The following is a 21,948-nucleotide window of genomic DNA, read 5'->3' on the forward strand; positions in this document are numbered from 1 at the left end:
GGGGAAACTGGGTAAAGGATACACAGGGCCTCTCTATTGTTCCTTACAACTAGTGTAAACTTATAATGATCTCAAAATAGAAAAGCTTAATTAAAAAGAATTAACACTGACATTTAAAGTGACAAACTGAGTGCTCAGCCCCAGCTGGTGGGCCGTTTCTGGGCAGGGGTGGGCAGTCCCCTTTACTGTATGTAGTACCGGGTTCTGTTCAAGACCTCACGTACTGCTGGGTTTCCCAGTAACATCCAACTACCCACTGTTGCACCAATTCTATTCATCAAAATATTCATCACTCCAAGCTTTAAGGAACAAATCAGATTGGCTGACAGCAGAACGGGATTCTTCTGACTTTGTTTTGACTCATTCATTCAACAGATATTCATGAAGCATTTATTAGGTGTCAAGGATTAAGGCAGGTGCTATGAATAAGATGGTGAGAAATACAGAAGTGGTCTCTGCCTTCATGGTGCTTACAGTCTATGGCAGTGGTCGGCAAACCTCGGCTCGCGAGCCACATGCGGCTCTTTGGCCCATGAACAGAAGTCGGTATTTTGTGGAAGAGCCACACTCAAGGGGCCAAAGAGCCACATGTGGCTCGAGAGCCGCAGTTTGCCGAGCCGCAGTTTGCCGACCATTGGCTAGGGGGAAGAGCAGCATAAACAGTCACACTAAATATAAATGCTATAAAGAAGAATGCCTGGAAACATGGGTGAAGTTAGGGAGGACTCCCTTGAGGAAGCGAGGTTTGAGCTGATATGAAGAGTGAACTTGGTTAAAGTACGTGCAAAGGCCCTGAGGTAGAAAGTAACTCATTAGGGATATTTATAAACAAACTTGCATGTCTGGAGCCTGAGCAGTGAGAGGGGCGGGAGAAGAGGCTGAACGGGTAGACAGGGACATCCGGTAGACGTCATTCATGGGTCTGAGGCCTTAGAATACAACGGAGCTGTTATTTTAGGAAGATCTGTTGGGCTACATGGTGGAGAATGGATCTGAAGAAGGCAGAAGTAGGAGCAAGGTGAGAAGGCTTATGCATATGGTACAAATGGATGATTTAAAACTATTTTTGTTCATTGAAATCTAGCATGCAATACAGTAAAGTACATTGGCTTCAATATATTCACTTTTTTATTTTCCTCATAATATGAGCATCTTTGGGGTTTTCTCCATATACAATATGGCAGTCTGTGAATAATGAAAGCTTCCTTTCCAGTCCTTATATCTTTTATTTCTTTTTCTTGCCCCATAGCACCCAGTAGAACTGGGAAAATCAGGGGGAAGCATTCAGTATCTTACCATTGATTATGATGTTAGACCAGGGGTGGGCAAACTTTTTGACTCGAGGGCCACAATGGGTTCTTAAACTGGACCAGAGGGCCTGAACAAAAGCATGGATGGAGTGTTTGTGTGAACTAATATAAATTCAAAGTATTTCATTACATAAAAGGGTACGGTCTTTTTTTTTTTTTTTTAGTTTTATTCATTTCAAACGGTCCGGATCCGGCCCGCGGGCCGTAGTTTGCCCACGGCTGTGTTAGACGTATGTTGTTTTTTATTTTTTATTTTTTTATTTTATTGATTTTTTACAGAGAGGAAGGGAGAGAGATAGAGAGTTAGAAACATCGATGAGAGAGAAACATCGATCAGCTGCCTCCTGCACACCCCCCACTGGGGATGTGCCCGCAACCCAGGTACATGCCCTTGACTGGAATTGAACCCGGGACCCTTGAGTCCGCAGGCTGACGCTCTATCCACTGAGCCAAACCGGTTTGGCAAGACGTATGTTTCAGATACCTGTTACCAGATTAAAGAACTTGCCTTTGTATCTAGCTTGCTAAGGGTTTTATCTATTGACTTTCAGCAAATGCTTCCTTATTAATCTTGAGATTATTACATGATTTTTCTTTTGCCCATATGATGAGTTATACTGATTAATTTTCTAATGTTAAATTGATCCTGTAGTCCTGGAATAAAGCCAAGTTGATTATGATCAATTATTCATTTCTATATCACTGGGTTTGGTTTGCTAGTATCAGGGGGAGGATATTTATCTCTATGTTTATGAGCGAGACGGGCCCAGAAGTTTCTTTTCTTGTGATATCCTGTAAGGTCTTGGCGTGACAGTTACCTTGGGCTTGTGAAGTGAGTTCGGAAGTATGTTTTCTCTTGTATTCCACGAAGCGATTTGTGTAAATGGGGGTATTTCCTTGAATCCTTTTATGCATGTAAAAATTCAAGCTTATTTTACTGTATGTCTTCAAGTGGCATTCTGTCCAAGGAAGTTGTTTTATCTAAAACTCTTGTCATTTTGTAGCTTCTCTTAGAAGTCGCTGTATATTTCTGTGGGTTCTCTCTTCCTATATCTAAGAATTGCGTGATTGAGACATTAGAAATATCTAGGACAGTGCCTGACATGCAATAGTCACTCCATAAATTTGCTTTCTCCTGTCCCCTCATACACTCTATTTGCCACAGAAGTACCCAGCCTCAGGGGCCTGCAGTGGGCACCAACCTGGAGCCATTGATGCTGTTCTCAGAGCCCAGTGTCCACCTGCCTGAGTGCGAATTGTGGCCCTGGGGGATGGGGCGTGGTCTGAGGCCCAGGAGACCTTGCAGCTTTCAGTTGTTTCGAAGTCCTTTTCCAAAGAGCTGCTATTGAGGCTGCGAACTCTCTTCATGCTGAATGTGGCAGAGCCCAGGGCAGCCCTGGGGGATCAAGGGAATTCGGAAGAGGCTCATTTTTCAGTTCCTTTACATAAAGGGGGCAATCGTCTCTTAAACTCCCCCCACACACCGATCAGGCTGTTATGACTAAGCCCCTTAATCCATCCGGACACCCTCTCCCGATGCTTCAGAGCTTCAGTCGATACTCCTAGCCACTTCCAGCCATTCCAGCAGCTCAGAGACTAATTAACGCAGCTCCCCCCTGCAATAGGGATATGCCAAGGGGAGAAATTTGCAAAATAACAATATCTCTAAAGCCCCAGCCCCTTCGTTCTTTCTCTCACTGTGGCTGGTAGCATAGCAACTGATGAAGCTGCCCTACTCAGGTGGCCCTGAATTGCTCATTTCTTCCCTCCCCCACCCCTTTCCCCTCTTCTCTAGCTTCTCAGAGGTGTTCTGTTAAGACGGTTGCCATGTTTCCCCTGGTGCTTGTTGAGTGTGAGTTAACCATCCCAGTGGGAGACTCGCGGCTTCTTCATGCATAAAGCTGACATTGATTTCCTCACATGTGCTGCAGGGCCCCGAGAGGCGCAGAGTGGAGATCACAGGAGGTGTGAGAAGCTGGGTCGAGTGGCCCATTAAGGGAGAGGGCCATGGGATGGGGAGGAGGACCAGTGTGGGAGGCCGAGAAGGGTGGGAGGAAGGAATAACTCACATTTCTCACCTTGGTATGGGGCCTGTTGAGTTTCAGGCATTTCCGTTTGATCCTTACACAGGGATCCAGTGAGATGTGATCCAATACCTGGGTTTTATCCACGGAGACACTGAGGCTCAGGAGAATTATGTAACTTGCCCAAAGCCATCATTCAAGTGACAGAGGTTATAAGCCCAACTCCGTCTGTCTGACCTGGTGGTTGTGCCCTTTCAGTGCACCACACTGCCCTTTGTGGGTGGAAATGAATGCGAAAACACAAAGGGATGGAGCGCAGAGCATTGGGCACGGCCTGGAGAAGCCGGACAGTGCCCTGGGGTGCTGTGCAGGGAACATGAGGTGGGCACTCACTTAGACGGATGGGGCAAGCACTGCCGCTCAAGGAAAGACTGAGGTCCCGCAGGCATGCACGCCCCGATTCACTCAGCCTGCTGGGCCCTGGCTTTCTACTCATACTGGTCCCTTCTCCCTCCTGCGTATCCAATCAAGGACCAAGTCCCGTCCAGTCTCCTAGTCCTGTGTCCAGTCCCTGTGACTGTGTCTCTCCAGCCCCGTGGCCATTATCTTGGTGTAGACCTCCATTATTTCTCCCCTCAGAAATGGGCATGACTTTCTGTGCGGTCACACAGCGGTTCTCAACCTGTGGGTCGCGACCCCTTTGGGGGTCGAACGACCCTTTCACAGGGGTCACCTAAGACCATTGGAAAACGCATATATAATTACATATTGTTTTTGTGATTAATCACTATGCTTTAATTATGTTCAATTTGTAACAATGAAATTGGGGGTCACCACAACATGAGGAACTGTATTAAAGGGTCGTGGCCTTAGGAAGGTTGAGAACCACTGCTGACTACTACAAGCCTTTTTGCTGTTTCCCCACCCTTGTTCATGCTTCAGCAGGATGTGCCATTCGGAATGAGCCAGCGTCTTCTCGTCTCTGTGAAGGCTCCCTCCTCCCGGTGCCTGGTGGCCTCTCCTCTCCTCATCTCCTCCATCCGATCTCCTTGTATTCATTTCCAAGGGCTGCTGTAACGACCACAAACAGCGGCTTAAAACAGCACACTTTTACTCTCTCACATATGTGGAAGTCAGAGTCTAAAATGGGTTCAGTGTCCAATGGGCTGCTTCTCTTCTGCTCTTGGGGACAGTCTGTTCCTTTGCCTTTTGCAGTTTCCAGAGGGGCCTGCATTTCTCACTCGTGGCTCCTTCGTCCGTGTTCGAAGCCAGCAGTGCCACATCCCTCAACCCCTCTGAGTCCAGTTCTTCTGCCTTCCTCTTACGCGTATGAGGATTCTGGTGATTCAGGTGGGCCCAGGTGGATATTACCAGACACCCTCGCCACTCTCCTTTATCATATTTTCAAAGTGCCTTTACCATGCAAAGTTCTGGGGATTGGGACATGGGCATCTTTGGCAGGGGGGGGGGGGGGGGAGCCATTATTCTGTCTACCACACTCCTCTGTGTGTCCACAAGATCCTGGCTCTGCCACAGTCCAGCCCTTTTTAATCTGAAGATGATTGATTTCTGCATCGGTTTCACTGCCTCACCTCCTAGGTCCTCCAGGGTAGAGACAGTTAGTGACTTTGACTCTCTGTCCTCAGAACATAGAACTAGCCCTCAGAACTTGTTTTGAACAGAAGATCATACCTCTCGGGCTCCCATCTGCCTGCCTCAGTCTCGCTGACGGGACTGTTGAGAATGTTGGGACATTCTCCTTAAAATCCTTAAAATCCTTAAAATCACAGACCAGAGCAAGACTGCCGGTGTCCCAGAGTCACCATGTCCTAGCTGTTCCTTAACTTCCGTGCCTTCGCTTCCTCTCATGCAAAATGAAGATACTTACAATATTTTCCTGTGCCAGTCAGCGTCCAGGAAGGAAACCCCAAAGCATACTGGGTATTTCAAACAGAGAGTTTTTGTTGAGGGTAATTATACAAGTGTTGGCAGGTTGCCAGAGCAAACGTGGGCACCAAAGCAGCAGGAATTGCAGGAAGCATCTACCACACCCGGGGCCAGGGGAACACCAGGGACTAGGTGGGGGCTGGAGGAGGGGCCTTTAGGGCTGCTGGGACCTGTGTAGCGGGAGGTACTGCATCTGTAGGGGCCTGGCCTGGCTTCTGAAAAGATGCTATGCTGAGGGCGCTGGGAGGGCCAGGAGAATTTAAGGCTGGGAGCATAGCTGTGTCTGCTGGAGGGATATTGAAAGGACCTTGAAGCAGGTCGAGAGCATCTTCTCCCCTCTCCCCGTATCTTCTTTCCTCTCCAAGCCTCTAGTCTCCAGCACGGCCTCCCATTGGTGGGACTGAACCGAAGCTGGCAAAGGGAGCCCAGAAGTTCCAGCCCCTGATCTATATTAAACGTAAAGAACTGGAAATAAATAACTAGCACATTCCTTTAGTTTCCTTCTCTGTAAAATGGGTACTATGATAGTACTTACCTCGTGGTATGAGATGAGGAATAAATGAACCACAGCTTAGCGGCTATAATATTCTGTGGACAGGTAACACCCTCTTCACACCTCGTGTGTGTGCCATATACCATTGCGGTCAGGAGGGAGTGCAGATCCCCAGAAAGGCCGTGTGGGCCCCAGTCCTGGCTCTTTGAATTACTAATTGTTTGTCACTGGGTAAGTTACTTAATCCATTTTCAGAAAAATGGGAATCACGATGCTATCTAGCCCTGGAGTTGCTATGAAGATTAAATGAGTTAATATGTTAAGGCATAAAACAGTGACAGGTACATAAAAATCTGCAGTGTTTAGTAGCTGCCACTGTTGTCATCTGTATCATTGCGATTTTCATCTCCACCATCACGTACAGCGTTTCCGATCGCAGCGATGCAGTCGGAGAACTGACTTTTCAGTCTTGTTGTTTTGATGGAGATCTTTTATTGTCAAGAAAGATGCTCATGGGAGTTTTTCTTTAGTCTTGTATTTCAAAATATTGCCACGATGGGCTTAAGTTTGAGTCTTGTCATTGATTTTGTCTGGAACCCACTGTGCTCCTCATAGTCGGCAAACTTCATTGATTTTAAGGACATTCTTTAGCCTTGTTTTTGATTATCATTCTGTTCCATTTGTTTGCCATGTCCTCCCCAAACACTCCTGATTCTTAGCTTGGATGTCCATTTGTTAGTCTCTGTAACATTATCCTTCTTGCTTTTGTTCATTTCCTTATTGCTATGCCAACACCTTATTTTGGGAAAACTTATGAAATATTTTGTCTACCCATTTACATAAAACAGCTAGTATTTATTGAACTTTAACCATATGTTAGGCTAGATCACAAAGACTAGTTCTAGTGAGTGCTTTCGGTATTCTCGGGTTCCACATCTGTGACTTCAACCAATCAGTCAACCAACCAAAAAAAGTGACATGTTGCTGACACGTATTATGTAGTTGGGCCTATAGTGGTTACATGTGTACTGAATATGTACAGACTTTTTCTTGTCATCATTTCATAAACAGTGGAATATAACAACTATATACATAGCATTCACATCGTATTTGGCATGAAAATAATCTAGAGATGATTTAAAGTATCCAGGAGGATATGAAGAGGTGATATACACATACTATCATTTTATCCATAGGTTTCGGTGTCCATGGGGCTCCTGAAATCAATCCCCCACAGATCCCAAGGAATGACTGTATCTACTTATTATATCTTCTGCTCAAGGGCCTGGTGGGCTCAGGCCAGGGAAGGAAGAGGAAGTGGGGTCTGCAGCTGATGACTCGCAGTCAGGGTGGAGTCAGTGAACTTAGTCACAGAATCCTTATGGTCTCTGGCAGGAAATTCACATACCTTTCTAATTAGAATTCTGAATCAGTCTTTGATTGTAAAGATGAAAAGTTTGAGACCCGCAAAGATTGAGTGTTCTGTCCAGCTGGCTCATGGTAAAACCAGGGCAAAAAAAGACAGGGCCCACGGCTCCAAGCCAGTTTCCTCTCTGCTTTTTGATCTTCATTTTATAATTTTATGAAAGAGTGATGCATGCAAATCAGTAGAATATCTAATCAGCGTGACACTTTTGAACATCTACTCTGTGCTGAGCCCCGTAGACCACACAACCGAGTAGTCGGGAAGCAGAATTGGAAAAAAAAAGAAAAAAGCATAGTTTGATTAAAAGTGAAAGGAAAGACATCCCCATTGGGAGAAATGGCATGTGCAGAAGTCTGGCAGTGGGAAGGTAAAACAGTGTGGGGCATGTGTGTATGTTGGCGTGTGGGGCAGGGCGTTCCCACAGACCCTTGGGTTTAGTAAATAGCAGTGCAGTTAGGAAGGTGATCAGGTGGGGTCAGGACTCTGGTGGACGGTGTTGGAGGCCAGGTTACAGCCACCTTAAACATGTCAAGGTTCACTTCTCATCTTAGAAACATTCAATTTTTCTCAAAAACATTTGATTTCTATCTGGAGCGGATAGTGCGTCAGCACCAAACTTGTTCTCCGGCTATTTGAAGCACTTATGCTCTCTGTAGGAGTTTCTGGGGAGTCAAACTGTTACAAGGGCTCACAGCAGGGAAAAGGAAGACAGAATTGGTCTGGAGGTGCTGCTGGAGGACCGGGCAGAATTACATTAAGGGGTCACCTCACCACCCCCAAGGAGAGCCTCGGCAGGTCAGGGGGGCTGCCGCCTGGCCTCAGGGAGGGATCAGAGAGTCTTGTCCTTGAAGTGCTTTGGTGCCTGGCTGGTGGGGGCCAATACCATCTCCCCGCTTAGGTCTCAGCTCCCTGGAGGCCAGGCTTCCTCCTTATTTGGTTCCAGATTTTGTGAGTGTAGGGTGCCATCAAATGTCATACAGTTATTCCTGGCTTTGCACAGTTGAGAAGTATGATAGAGGGTTTGAGGCTCATTCCCCCAATATTCTATGGCTCAGTTCCAAGTAAGATGTAGTGCCATGTTTCCCACCTGCTGGGTTACACACAAGCCATATTTTTGTTTGTTTCTTTTCCTTAGTGTGTCTTCTAGGTATCATTTACACACAACAAAATATCTGTATTTTAAGTGTAGAGTTGGATGGGTCTTACACAACTCTAACCAAGAGGCAGAAATTTTTATCACTGCAGAAACTTTTCTTATGCCCCCTTCCAGGCAGTCACCCCACCAGAGGTAATGCTTTTCTGATTATTAGTAATATTCGATCACCCAAATTGATATGTAGTATATCCCAATACCCCAGAGCGTTCTCTCTTGCCTCACCTTGCTCATCACCTGCTCCCATAAGTAACTGTGATTCTGACGTTTATTGCCATAGATCAACTTGCCTATTCTTGAACTTTTCCTATGAATGAAATCATCATGCATCCTTCCCTTTTCTTGTTTTACAGGACATCATTTTCTTTTGAGGTCCATCCATGTGGTGTATCTGTAGTGTGTTCCTTTTTCCTTGCTGTGTAGTATTCTGTTGTATGCATATGCATCAATTGGTTGAATCATAAGCACCCAACAGCTTCTGAATCAACTTCTTTCTCTCCTGACATCTCTGTCTTTCAGTCCTTCAGTGAAGCTAGCATGTGAGCTCCTGGCAACCAGCTCTGTGTCTGTTTTGTTCACTGTTGTACCCTCAGTGCCCAGCACAGAATGTGCCATATAGCAGGTGCCCAGTGTGTGTATATGAACGAATGAAGGAATGAACCAGTGTTCAGAAGACATCGTTTTCATTGTGTTCTATTCTAGTCCTGTGTATACTTCCCCATTCAAATCACAACTATAGGATTCTCAGGACAATCTCTTTGCCCACAAACTTACATGAATTTCGGGGCCCACTGATCACACTCAAGCTCTCTCTATAAGAGCTTTCCAAACTTCTAGACCAGGCGAGGTCCCTTTACAGGCCCCATAATTACCTCTGTCACTCCCATCATGACCCTCATTGCACTTTATTGTCATTGCTGCTCTCATTGGCTGCCCTACCCTCTGACTGCTCTATTTCTTTCCACCTGTATCTCTTTTCACCACTAAATTCTACACTCGGCACTCTGGCCCATGAGAAGCACAGGGCACGTACTGGGTAGGACTTCTTACAGAGGGACTTTCTCTCTGCGAGATTGTTCCTCTCAAGTCCACAGCCATTAGAAAAAGTCCTTGTGAAGAGAGAGTGGATTTGAGAACATGCCCTCTGCTAAGGATCGAATGTTTGTGCCTGCCCCCCCCAATTCATCTGTTGATGTTCTAACCCCTCATGTGATTGTACTAGGAAGGGGTGCCTTAGAAAGGTGAGGTTTAGATGTGGTCATGCGGGGTGGAGCCCCCATTATGTGATTAGTGACATTATGAGAAGAGGAAGAGACTAGAGACCTCTTTCTTCCCGTTGTGTGAGGACACAGCAAGAAGACAGCAGTCTACAAACCCAGAAGACGGTTCTCACCACAAACTGAATTGGCAAGCACCTTGATCGTGGACTCCCCAGCCTCCAGAAATGTCTGTTGTTTAATCCTCCCAGTCTGTGGTGTGTGTAATGGCCACCCAAGCTGCTCAGACATCCTCTGTGGATGATTTCTACTTAGGATATAACATTTCATGGGCAGGGGCTTGTCTTCATCCTTTAAATACCTTAGATCACATATTAAATCTATGAATGCATTTGGTGGACCATGGTCATGGAAAGCTAGACATTTACTTGAGTTTGTCCTGTGGAAATCTTAGCATGTTCATCTTCACCCAAATGTTTGGGAACCTGAGAGCCTGTAAGTACTAGATCTGTAACCTCTTCATCAAGTTCTATCCTCGGACATGATTGGACTCCCATCCTCTAGCTCGTACAACAAAGGGTGGCTGTGGGGTCCCAGAGACGTGTAAGCTGTTATGGCAGGTGGTCTGTCTTCCTTTATTCTCAACATAGACTCTTCAGGGCTTTGTGCATGGGCTTCCTGAGGGTTCGTGGGTTCAGGAAATGGTGTGCAAACTCTAGGTATTGTGCATATGTGCATTGTCCTGGGATGGAAGCCTGGAATTTCTTACCGTATTTTCACAAGGCCCCATGCATCCCCCTAAGTTTAGAACCACTGGTGTCAGGTTCCTTTAATGATCCTTCTAGTTAATTACTGAAGTATCTCTCTCAAGTACAAGAGTAGAAAGGGTGGAGCAGGGATGCTACCTGAGCCCCGAGTTATGATGTCCCACCCCCACTTCTTCTAGCTTTACAGGCCCTGAGCCCTCTCTGGGCCTCAGTTTCCTTTCTGAATCTCGGTGGTTGGATTAGATGGCTTCCTAGGCTTCTTGCACTGTCTGTTGAACAGTTCATCACAGACAGGGAGGAGAGCTGACATAAATCAGCATGATCTTTCTGTGCATTTTGTGAAAGGGTGGTGTCTACCAAAAAGTTTATTGTGTGTCTTATCCCAGCTTCTGTCTCTTGAAGCCACTAGTACATGTGACTTCTAAAGAACGCCAATCATAATCAATGAATAACGAAAAAAAGAATAGATAACACAATAATCTGACTGCTTTCTGGTGCCAGGACAGGAAACACTACGATGTTCTCTTGAGAGGACAGAGGAAGAGATGGATGCATTGGTCCGTTTGCACAGGGACTTGTGAGCCAGTAAGTCATTGGAGATGGAGACATTTATATACTCGAGGGAATGTTTGCAACGATGCTTGCACCGACCATCAGAAATACGTGAAAAGAGACTCAACATTTGGGAAGATTAATACTTTATTTTCTTTCTGGTGGTCAGCAATTTACTGCTAATCTTGAAACTGGAGAGCACAAACCATAGTAGAAAGTCGATGGAAGAGAGTTTAATGTGGCCCCTTGTGCCAGCCCTGAAGTATTGAAGTCGGCTGCTCTGAGTTCTGTCCAGGGTCCATCAGTGAGTAATTCGATTAAAGGGGTTGGGCTGGGTCTTCACAGAGCTGCAGATATCACCCATGAGGCCTCATTGGAGATGGATAGAAACTCCGAGAGTTGATCATGGGTCCCTATATTTAAAATGCACAAAGGATGAGCCCAGAAATTATCTGTCTGCCAACTTAACTTCTCTACCTGGAACAAATTATCCAAAAATCAATTTGCAAACACCTTTGAGATAACAAGGCCTTGAGTAATAACCTCCATGGCTTTGTAAAGAAAAGCATCTAGCTTGACTAATCCGTTTAATTTCCTTCTCTGACCAAATGGCAGGCTATAATAGAGGCAATCTGAAGCTGTCCCTTAAGATTTGCTCTGAGCCACTCTGAGAAAATATTGTCCATCCCTGTCTCATAGCAATTATTCTGTTTGCAGAGAATCTTTGTTGTTGGGTAATTAATTAGAAAGAAAACATGGAATGAGTTTTATCTATCCGGGAGCGCTCACCTGAGTTCCAAACGGAAGCTCATACCTGCCTCAGTCACCTGAATAACCCAGAGGTTCTCTTAAAGGTCTTGAATCTTGTACTCCACTCCCAAATGTCTCCCCCACCCTCCACTTCCTAAATCTGCTCATTAACTTGCTCATAACCCTTTACAGATAATCCCATTCCTGGAAGTTGGTCCTAAGAAAACATGAGACAAGCAGGACTGGAGTCATTCCCACAAGGATGTTCATTGGAACATTAGTTACCATAGCAAAACCTAGAGCAACTCATGTGCCCAACAAATGGAGAATAGTTAGTATGATCACCTGATGGGTTATTTGGTAGCTGTTAAAGACAGGGATGGTAAAATCCAGGTAGTATATATGCAAAGCCCTTAGGATATAATAAGTTGAAGGGAAAACAAATGTACATTGTATCTATGTGTTACTGGAACCGCATGAAAAAAAGTTTAGGTATATGAATAGGAACTGGAATGGAACATAGAGAAATAAAAAGGGCTATTATGTTGGGTGGTAGGGAAGGGAACACATTTTCTCTTGCTTCTAACTTTCTTTATTGTTTTTCCACGGCTATTTTTTGCAACAAATAAAAAATATGTTCCCTTTGATTTTTACAAAATGGGCATCAAGAGGCAAACTGCCTCCCGAGGGGAGAGCTGGTCTCGGAAGGCATGAGGTTGTGGGTTCCATCCTGCCTATGCTCCATGATCTTGGTTCGGTGACCTGGTCACTTGAGTTCTAAGTTTTTTCCTCCCTATAAAAACAGGTGATAATGTCTCAAGAACTATGCAAAGTAAGGTATGTGAGGTTTCTTGGCCAATGAGAAGTACAAAACAAACGTTGATTTCTGCAGCTTTGCCGGTGGGAGGCCACTACAAAGGCATGCTGAAAGCCTGGTCTCTTTAGCTGAAGATACATACAGTGGCAACAGGTCACAAATCCTATATAATAAAAGCCTAATATGCAAATAGACCTAACAGCGGAACGACCGGTGGAACGACTGGTTGCTATGACGCACACTGACTGCCAGGGAGCAGACACTCAATGCAGGAGCTGCTCCCAGCTCGCAGGCCCCAGGCCAGCCAAGTGGGGGCACCCCCGATCACCCTGCTGGTCGCCCCATAGATCGGCCCTGATCGCTGGCCAGGCCTAGGGACCCTACCTGTGCATGAATTTCATGCACCGGGCCTCTAGAACAGTATAACTTGGCATGACTCTTCCCTTGACCCTTGATTCCCACCGGGGCCACTGTGGCCAGTGGCACTGTCCTTGCTGGAGGAACCTGCTGGGATCGAGGGAGAAACTGGATGCTTGCTGTGCTGTCATCCTTTCACTACTGGGGCTCAAGTCACTCTCAGGGAGAACTTTCACTAGGAATCTCTGTGTTCTTGTAAAAGAAATGTGTGTAAACCTCAGACAACCCTGGGTTTTGAACCAAACTCTGCTTCAGTAAAGGCAGGCTCTCATTTGAGGATTGAAAGCGGAATATTAACCCAGATGGCTTTGCTGTGTTCTGGAAAGACCCTTCCCTCACAAGCGCCCTCTCCCTTTTCTTAAGTGAAAGAGCTAAGGGAGGTGTGACATGTAGTTAGTGAAGAAATACTGATTCAGGTACTTACATACAAAAAAGTGAAAATCATAGTAAGACCGAGATTCTGTCTCTATATCCCTGAGATGTCCCAGCTCTGAATGGAACTCAAGAAATTAAAAGAACTCAGTGTTTACTTTTTTTTTTTTTTTTTTTTGCAAATCACATTATTTCTATTATCTCATTCCCCCTCTAACTATTCAATGGGGTTAAAGAGGGATTTGGGCTGTTTTATGGCTCTGTCTGGAATCCTGTCCCTCGCGTGCTTGGGTTTTGTTCTGTAACCATGAGAGTCTTATGTCCTTTTCTGACCATTTGTCTTTCAGAGCCTCCCACACCTATTGCCCCCCCAGAGCTGCTGGCTGTGGGGGCCACGTACCTATGGATCAAGCCGAACGCCAACTCCATCATCGGGGACGGCCCCATCATCCTGAAGGAGGTGGAGTACCGCACCACCACGGGCACCTGGGCCGAGACCCACATCGTGGACTCACCCAACTATAAGCTGTGGCACCTGGACCCGGATGTGGAGTATGAGATCCGGGTTCTACTCACAAGACCAGGAGAGGGGGGCACAGGGCCCCCGGGGCCTCCGCTCACCACCAGGACCAAGTGTGCAGGTAAGAGCCTCCATCCTGGCTTCATTTTGGGAGGCTGGGCAGATCTTCCTCTGTGACAATCACGCCTAAACTTCTCGGTGTGAGCCTGCGTCCTGTTGGGGAGAAAAACAGTCAGGGTGTTGGTGTAGCCTCAGAGGACCTCCTGGCGTTGGTGACATCTGTGCAGACCTCCTGGCTCTGACAGACTCTGGCTGTGTCTGGTTCTGACAGTGTTGCCAATGGGAGGCTAGTTTGAGCATCACTGTCCGAGGCCTCCTGTCGTCGTGTCTCTGAGGGCTCCGGGCTCTGACCGTGACCCCTGAAGGTCTCATTTGGACTTTAACTGAGTGCTTCCAGTTCCTGTTGTGTTTCTGATTGAAGCTGTGTCCCTGAGGATCCCTGGGCTGGGCCTCTGACCCTAATGAGTTCTTGATTTTGACCATTCATCTGGGGGTCCCTGGCTCCATGTTCCCGGGGGTCCTTGGCTCCACCTGTTTCTCTGAGGTTCCTGCATGCTGCTTACCAGTGTGCTGGCTGGGACTGTGTCTTGGGGGAGGACCGTTTGGATCCAGCTGTGTCCCTGAGGGCTCCGGGCCGCTCTGCTGTTTCTAATAAGGGGTGTTGGCCGAGATTCTGTCTCTAACTATATCCCTGAGATGTCCCAGCTCTGAATGCAACTCAAGAAATTAAAAAAACTCAGTGTTTAATTTTTTTTTTTTTGGCAAATCACATTATTTCTATTATCCTATTTCCCCCTCTAACTATTCAATATAAGTATTTTTATCTCATATATATGAAAATGAATAGAGACTCAGTATTTTTAAACTTTGTGTTCCAAGTTATAGAATTGGCCAGTGGCAGCCAGGATTTGCACGTGACTCCAATGCCCTTGGTCATTGGTTGCAGCATGGTGAATAAACAGAGAGGTGTGTGCCAACTGTGAGGTACAAACAGTTGGGGGTGTTTCTGCGGGGGTGGGGGGGAGCGGTCAGGGAAGCCATGGCACGGGCTGCTGGCTTCCAAGGGAAAAGGCGTCACTGTTGGCTTCGGGGTGGGGAGAGAAAGACATGCCAGCACAGTGCCTACCATGGAACAAAAAGCCAAGTAAAACAGTCCATTCTGCTACAGTGTAACATGTGTGTTCTTAAAAATCATTGCACTATTCAAAGCCATGCAATAAAAATAAATGGGCTTGTGAGGCATGACACACGTCCTTGTCATCAATGTCACCTCAAAAAAAAAAAGAGAGAAACTTAGTAAAAATGGTGGCACAATTTTACATACGTTAATGGCCAGGGTATGCATAAAAACTGCAGCACATGTGGGGTGTTAGCTTGGAAAGTCCTGACATTTGCTTGTGGAAGTGGGCGTGAGAAAGGTTGCAGCCTGAAAGGCAATGTGAAATGGTGAGGAGGGCGTCTGGAAGTGCTGGAGCGTGATACACCAGGAGTGGCTGGATGTGGCTCATCACACCAGCGGCGACCTGAGGGAGCAGGGAGATGCTGCAGGTGGGTGCTCTGTGTGTATTCCTATGCGGCTCAGTTCAGTTGGGTAGTTTTCCGCTTCACTCATGTGTGTGCATACAAATGTGAAATTTGCGTTATGCTCAAATTGTTTCCTAATGTGTCAGTCATGATGGAACACATCCACATTGCCAAGATAAGAGTTCCAGAGGAGTTGACTAGAACCATTCTAAAGTATCTCAGTCGTGTATCTTGGCTCTATGTAACCCAAAGTTAATATTGCCATTGCTTGGGAATATTCCTTTGAACGTTATTGAACCACTGTGATGAATGGAAGTGCCGTTTTCTTGATTATTTTCAAAACTGGGCCTTTGGTAAAATTCCTCATTGAAACCTGATTATGAAACTTACTACTTTGAAAGGACATGGGATATGTTATTAAATCAGGTAATGCCTTATCTCAGCTTTGCAATTCAATATCCATCCATAGAAATAATTGATTCTATCCTGCCGATGAGACTTGCCTCTTTCCACAGGGTAAATCTAAGGGTTTCCAAGGTTTTCGATCTTTAAATGATATTCAAAGTACTGTTAGGAGCCCCCATGGACTTATTGCTGATGATCATATAATACAGTTTGAAATTCAATCGCAAGATGATCATCTCAATAAAAATTTACGATCTATTGAAAATTGTTGCCATGACCGTGCAATGGATTTTGCATGTTAAAAACACAATTGTCTGACTATCACTATAAAAATTATGAGTTGAAATGCTGTTTATAGCTTTATATTTAAAAAAATGTTGCTTAAGTAAGTTATGACTAAAATCTTCAATAACCCACATTTTCTAAAATGTGTCATTAAGAAGATAATCTTTCCCACAGTTCCACTGATGGTAGAATGTTCTTTGCCTCGTAATTAATTTTTAAGAGAATTCCAAGGTTGATATTCATTTATGGCTTAGTAGTCTGAGTCCTCCTACCCTTTCCCTATTCATTATTAATAGCACTGAAAACATACTCTTTTTTTTTTTTCAAAATAGAAAACGAGAGAGTGTGGAGGGTGGAAGGTATAATTTCTGCCCAGAGGAATTTACAAGCTGGGTTTAGATTCCAACAAAACAGCATAAAGGGTAAAACATAAACATAAAGTCAAGTATTGAAATACCAAACTTCATGGAGGAAAACAAGGCTAGTGTGGAAGGAGCAATGCTCTTAGAATGATCTGGAGCAGTGGTTTTCAAAGTGTGGTCCCCAGGCCCCCTGCATTGGCACCCCTGGGAATGTGTTAGAAAGGCAAATTCTCAGGCCTCACCCCCCTGACCTAATGATTCAGAAATTCTTAGATTGGGGCCCAGAGATCTATGCTTTAAGGAGCCCTCTGGGTGATGCTGATACACACCCACATTTAAGAAATACTCATAGACAGTGACACACCAACACGCCACTTTCAGAATGCCCATTTTAGTGCTTGATCCTTGAGGCATCGGTGAGAGGTAGATAGGAGGAAAACTTAGGCGCAGAGTGATCAAACCAAGGTTACAAATCAATTCAGAGCTGAGAGCTAAATCTCTTGACCTGAGGAACCCCCCAGTATGTGGACTGATGGAGCTTCCTCTGCAAGTGTCCGCTTGCGTGTGGGATTGGGTGATAGGGAGACTGGTCACTATGGAGACCAGCTGAGAATGAATGGCTGCCATGCCCTGTCGCAGTAGTCCTTTTCACCAGACATCTACTGAGTCACTTCCATGTGCCAGACTCTGTTCTAGGCACTGAGGGCAGAGGCTGGCCTAGGAAGGACATGCTAAAAGTAGGCAGAGGCTCATAGCAAAAATGTACAAGTTCAGGTATAGCTCAGTAAGATACCAGAGGGACCAGACAGCAAGGGCAGGTGGGGATGTATTATGTGTATTCCTATGTGGCTCAGTTCAGATGGGTACAGTTTTCTGCTTCACTCATGTGTCTGCATACAAATGTGAAATTTGTGTTATGCTCAAATTATTTCCTAATATGTCAGTCATGATGGAACACATCCACATGACAGGGCACCGAGCAGGTAAACCATCAGGGCACTGGCAAGGTCCACCCCTTAAGCGTAGATATCATCAATAAGAGTTTGGTGGAGCCATTTTCTGAGGTGGAAAACACAAAAGATGGGCTGGGGAAAGGCAGTAGGTTTAGGTCTGCATACCTTGTATGTGAAGTGAAGATGTACAACTGGTGATGCTGTATGTAAACCTGGAGCTCAGGGGAGACCAGCAGATTACCTCTCCCTCTGCCGTGAGAGGCACCTGATTGCACCTGGATTTTAGAATCAAAGGGACTTCTTAGCACCAATGAAAGCAATTTAATTCTCTTTCTTCATGCTGTTCTCTCGAGATGCCCCATTCACTTGCTTTTTTCATTCATCATTTTGTTCCTTTTGCTCCATTTAATCATTCACCATCCTTCCTGAGATACAGGCCTGGGGAGCAAATGTGATAATGTACATCAAAGTGCTTTGGAAAGCTCAAAATGCTCTTTAGATGCTTATAATGAAACCAATCATCATTATTTGTTGCTGCTGCTGTTACGCATGTTATGATTATGAATCATCATATCAATGCAGGAAGTCTTACTTGTCCATTTCTCTGGGCTGACTGGCTTCTGGAAGGGTGGACATATTCTTTTGTTGTTCTTCATCCAGTGGGAAATCCCACTTCCAAACATGATGATCATATTGTCGTATGGACTCTCAGAGGTTTTCTTGTCTGGAACAGTGGGTGGCTTCCTCTGGCACAGCCCCAACAGCAGACATCCAGTGATATGAGTTGGGCCTAGGAGGCCTGTTTGGTGCCCACGCAGCCTCACTTTGAATGCTGCCTCTGATGGGAAGTTCACACTCTCCCATGGCAGACTGTCTCACTGCTGGGATCTGGGGTGGTTACTAGTATTCTCTACCCAGTGTTAGCCTGATTATCATGCATTTCTAAACGGGGTCCTTTGTAAGAGCAGGGAATCTCCATTAGGTTTAAAAGAGTTGGAGCAGCAGAGGTAGATGGGAGGAAAACTTAGGATCAAAATTATCATCCATTTGGAGCCCACAAGGAGAACCAAGGGCAATGACATTGAGAATGGGGACCAAGCTCAGTAAGTAGAGAAGGCAGGTGAAATAAGAAGCGCAAACACAACATTGGTTCAGCTTGTCGCTGCATCTCTTCTGCAGGTACCACTTTGAATGGCCTGGGCACTTGCTTGTTGATGTCTTAAACGATCACCCAGCACCAGGCAGAGAAACTCTCCCTCATTGTAACCTAAATCTGTCTCCATGAAACACCCACTTATGGATCCTGGTTTTGCTCTCAGGGGACATATTCCTCCTTATCTCCAAAACAGGTCTTTAGCCACCTAAAGTGATATCAATCTCCAGAAAGCTCTTCCCTTCATCCCCCAGAGTCCTGCTTGAGCCAGAATCTGGGCAGCAGTCTTTTCATCATAGTTATGGAGTCACCAAGCAACAATCCAGCAAGTCAAGTGGTCATACATCCCCCATGATCGCTTACTGCTGGGAATCTCAGGCCCAGTGCCTGGGAGCCCACTTCCTTGTGGCGTTCAGGCTCTCCACGGGAAGAGTGACTGTGTACAGCCAGAAACAGGACAGATGCTGCTGTTTGGAGGTTCTCTTCCTGTTCTGTCCACCTGTGGGTTGATCTCACATTCTATGCTATTTAATATTTATGGATTTCTACTTAAAGTGGTATGTGTCTACCACCCTCTTTTATCCAGCGATGTGACAGTAGGTCATTAGAATTTAGTGGAAAAAAAATAGGGGCATTAGAACCAAAAAGAATCTGGTTTTTATTTTAAGCTGCAACTTGTTAGCTGGATAATAGGTTGCTTGTCTGTACCTCAATCCCCCCCTTTTTTTTCAATTTATGGGGTAGTGCAATACACCATTTTGTTGTGAAGCTTTAGTGAGATAAGTTATATGTCTATCAGAGAACCCAGCATATAGAAGCCCCTTAATGAACTTTATTTAGAAGTAAACCTCAGGCCTGCAGAGAGGGTTTCAGCACCTAAACTGCTCTCCCTCACTGTGGCATGATGAACCCTGTTATGAAGGAATTCTCTAGTTGCTGCTGTACTTTCTCTGACATTCGTGGGTTAGTGCAGAAGCTCTGGTTGCTGCCACGAAGGTGGGGAGTGTGTGGTTGTCAGGTGTTGTGGACTCCTTGATGTGTGGCTGCGAGCCTTGGAGTGGCTGCAGTGGAACCTTATGATGGGAGGAATGGGACTGGTCCTTTTTCTGATTCTGTCTCTAATCCCAAGTAAGAGAGAGGCATGTTCTCCAGAGCCTCTTTCTTACGGGAGGTCAAGGCTAGTGAGGATGCCCTTGCAAACAGGGGGTAGAAGTGAGTCCTGAACCTCTGCAACGAGCATCCTGAGGTGGGCACTGAGTTTCCAGTCTAGCTTGCCGTTCTAGGGCAGAGTGGAGACATAGAAAGAGGGAAAGAATAATTGAGGGTCTGGAAAGTAGAAAAAAGCCACGTAAGTAGCCCTGGAAAGCCTTTCCAGCCCCCCCCACCCCCCCATCTCGCTGTACAATGGGGGATAGCATAACCTGGATTAACTCTTAGGGCTCTGAATTAGAAGTAAACACAACTTCCTTCTGGGAAGGATGATGATATGAGCACAGACATCTAACTGCCCTGACATAATCCTGGTGAGATGATCCACAAATCTTAAGAAAAACACATCAAAATTAGCCAATAGAAGTGGAATCACCATCCCACTCAACATCAAAGCAATGTCTAAAGACGAATGGAGAAATCCACAACATTGTGAAAAACTAGGGAAGGGGGATGGGTCTCCCATGCAGGCCATGCCATGCCCAAGGGACATTGTGTCTAGAGTGGTGCAGGTGAGCCTGCTTGAAGGCAGCCACTGATGATGGACTATGACCACCACTTACTAAAAAGATGTGGATTTGGGATAAGGTCCATTCATGCACTTCCCCTCCACCCAGCTTCTGTGCTGCCTCTGCTCTTCCCCTGGCGGGTAGGGCCCTGGAGGAGAGATGAGGGATGAAGGAGAGGAAAGCCTGCTCTGACCACACTCAGTTTTGGAACTGCTGTGTGAGCCAAAACGTATCTGCAGATGAGCAGGTTCTGCTAGGGCAGGAGACGTCATCTCCTCTCCTTACAGACCCTCTCCCTCCACTGCACACACAGTGTCTATAAGTGGTTCCCGAAGCGCCCATCACTTGGCTTCTGGAAGGGTAGGAGAAAAGATAAAGCCATTTCCCCTTATGCCTACAATACACAACCTCAGAGTCACAACCCACACAGTCTCCTTATTGTATAGGCTGAGTGTGGTGTTGGAGTGAAGAGTGAGGGGCCATCTGGAAGGGACACCTGGAAGTGCCTTAGCTACCCTCTGCAGGATGTGGCAGTAGTTACCGCTTAATCGTCTCGATGTTGTAGCCTTGCTAAAATCCTAAAGCAACAAGAAAAGCCCTATTAAATATCTTGTTACTCTTAGATTTTTCTGCCACCCCATGCTCCCTAGAGGACGAGGACCACCCGGAAGGTGAAGTACAATAGCTCAATAAACATAACTGGTAAATACTCCCCCAATCCCTCCTAACTTGGAAGGTTGAGATTTGAAGAAAAAATGAGCGACAGAGAGGCATTAATGATAAGAAAAGCTAACTGTGTTTGTTTATCAGGCTAGTTGAATTTAAAAGAAATAACTCCAAACTATATTAAAATTTGAGGTCAATCATTACTATAGCTTTGGAAATCTTGAGGCAACAACAGAAGGAAAATGGATGATTATAGTAATGGAACCAGTGGCTACACAGTTAGAGTATCTATCATATGCAAGGCCCATAGTGTTGGGCTTGTTTTGAGTATTTTCTTGTAATTCCTGCAGCAACCTAGTAGGGTGGGTGTAATTATCACCACTGACTGGAAGGTAAATGACCTACCCAACACCATATATCTGGCCCAGTGGCTCAGCTGGGAATCGAGCCTTAATTATATAGCTACAAACTCAAGCTTTTTCTAATGTGACCCCAGAATCTAGCATCATTATGAAAGCATAAGGCACCATGACCAAGTTGGTTTCATTCCAGAAATACACTGATGAAAAATGTTGAATGTAAGAAAAACTATTGGTATAATGCCTCATATCAGTAGGTCAAATGATAAAAACCATCTGATCCTCTCCAGAGAGACTGAAAGTAATTTTAAAAACTTCAGCCTTCATTACTGATCAGAATTCTTAGTAAACTAGGAACAGAAAGGCACTTTCTTATTTGTAGCAGAAAATGTTCTTGTAGTTTCAAAGCCTTAAGAGAATAAACTAAACAAACAAACCAAAGGTTATTAAAACTAAGACATTTCAGTATTATGGTCTGACTCAGAGCAAATAAACAAAAATCAATAGCCATATGCCAGGAATAGCCATTATAAAAATATAATAAAATGTATCCTATTCTCAAATGCAATTAAAATATAAATATTTAGGAGTAAACACAGAAATGTGCAGAATCTATACAAAAATGCACACACCTACAAAACTTTATTGAGGATGATAAAACAAGGCCTGAATAAATGAGGAGATATATCATGTTGTTG

At 45.3% G+C, this 21,948-nt stretch overlaps 1 protein-coding gene across 14 annotated transcripts in view; it reads left to right on the plus strand.

Moving 5' to 3' along the window:
• Positions 1-21,948, plus strand: part of PTPRT (protein tyrosine phosphatase receptor type T) — a 935,828-nt gene that overhangs the window by 417,518 nt on the left and 496,362 nt on the right. For all 14 annotated transcript variants that reach the window (XM_070420943.1, XM_070420935.1, XM_070420937.1 and 11 more), the window contains one exon: positions 13,593-13,886. In XM_070420943.1, coding sequence (XP_070277044.1) covers positions 13,593-13,886 — 294 coding nt within the window. The remainder of the gene's footprint in view (positions 1-13,592; positions 13,887-21,948) is intronic.

The sequence above is a fragment of the Myotis yumanensis genome, unplaced genomic scaffold, assembly GCF_028538775.1.
Source record: "Myotis yumanensis isolate MYYU_CA2020_CCGP unplaced genomic scaffold, mMyoYum1.0.hap1 SCAF_7, whole genome shotgun sequence".
NCBI classification, from domain to species: Eukaryota; Metazoa; Chordata; class Mammalia; order Chiroptera; family Vespertilionidae; genus Myotis; species Myotis yumanensis.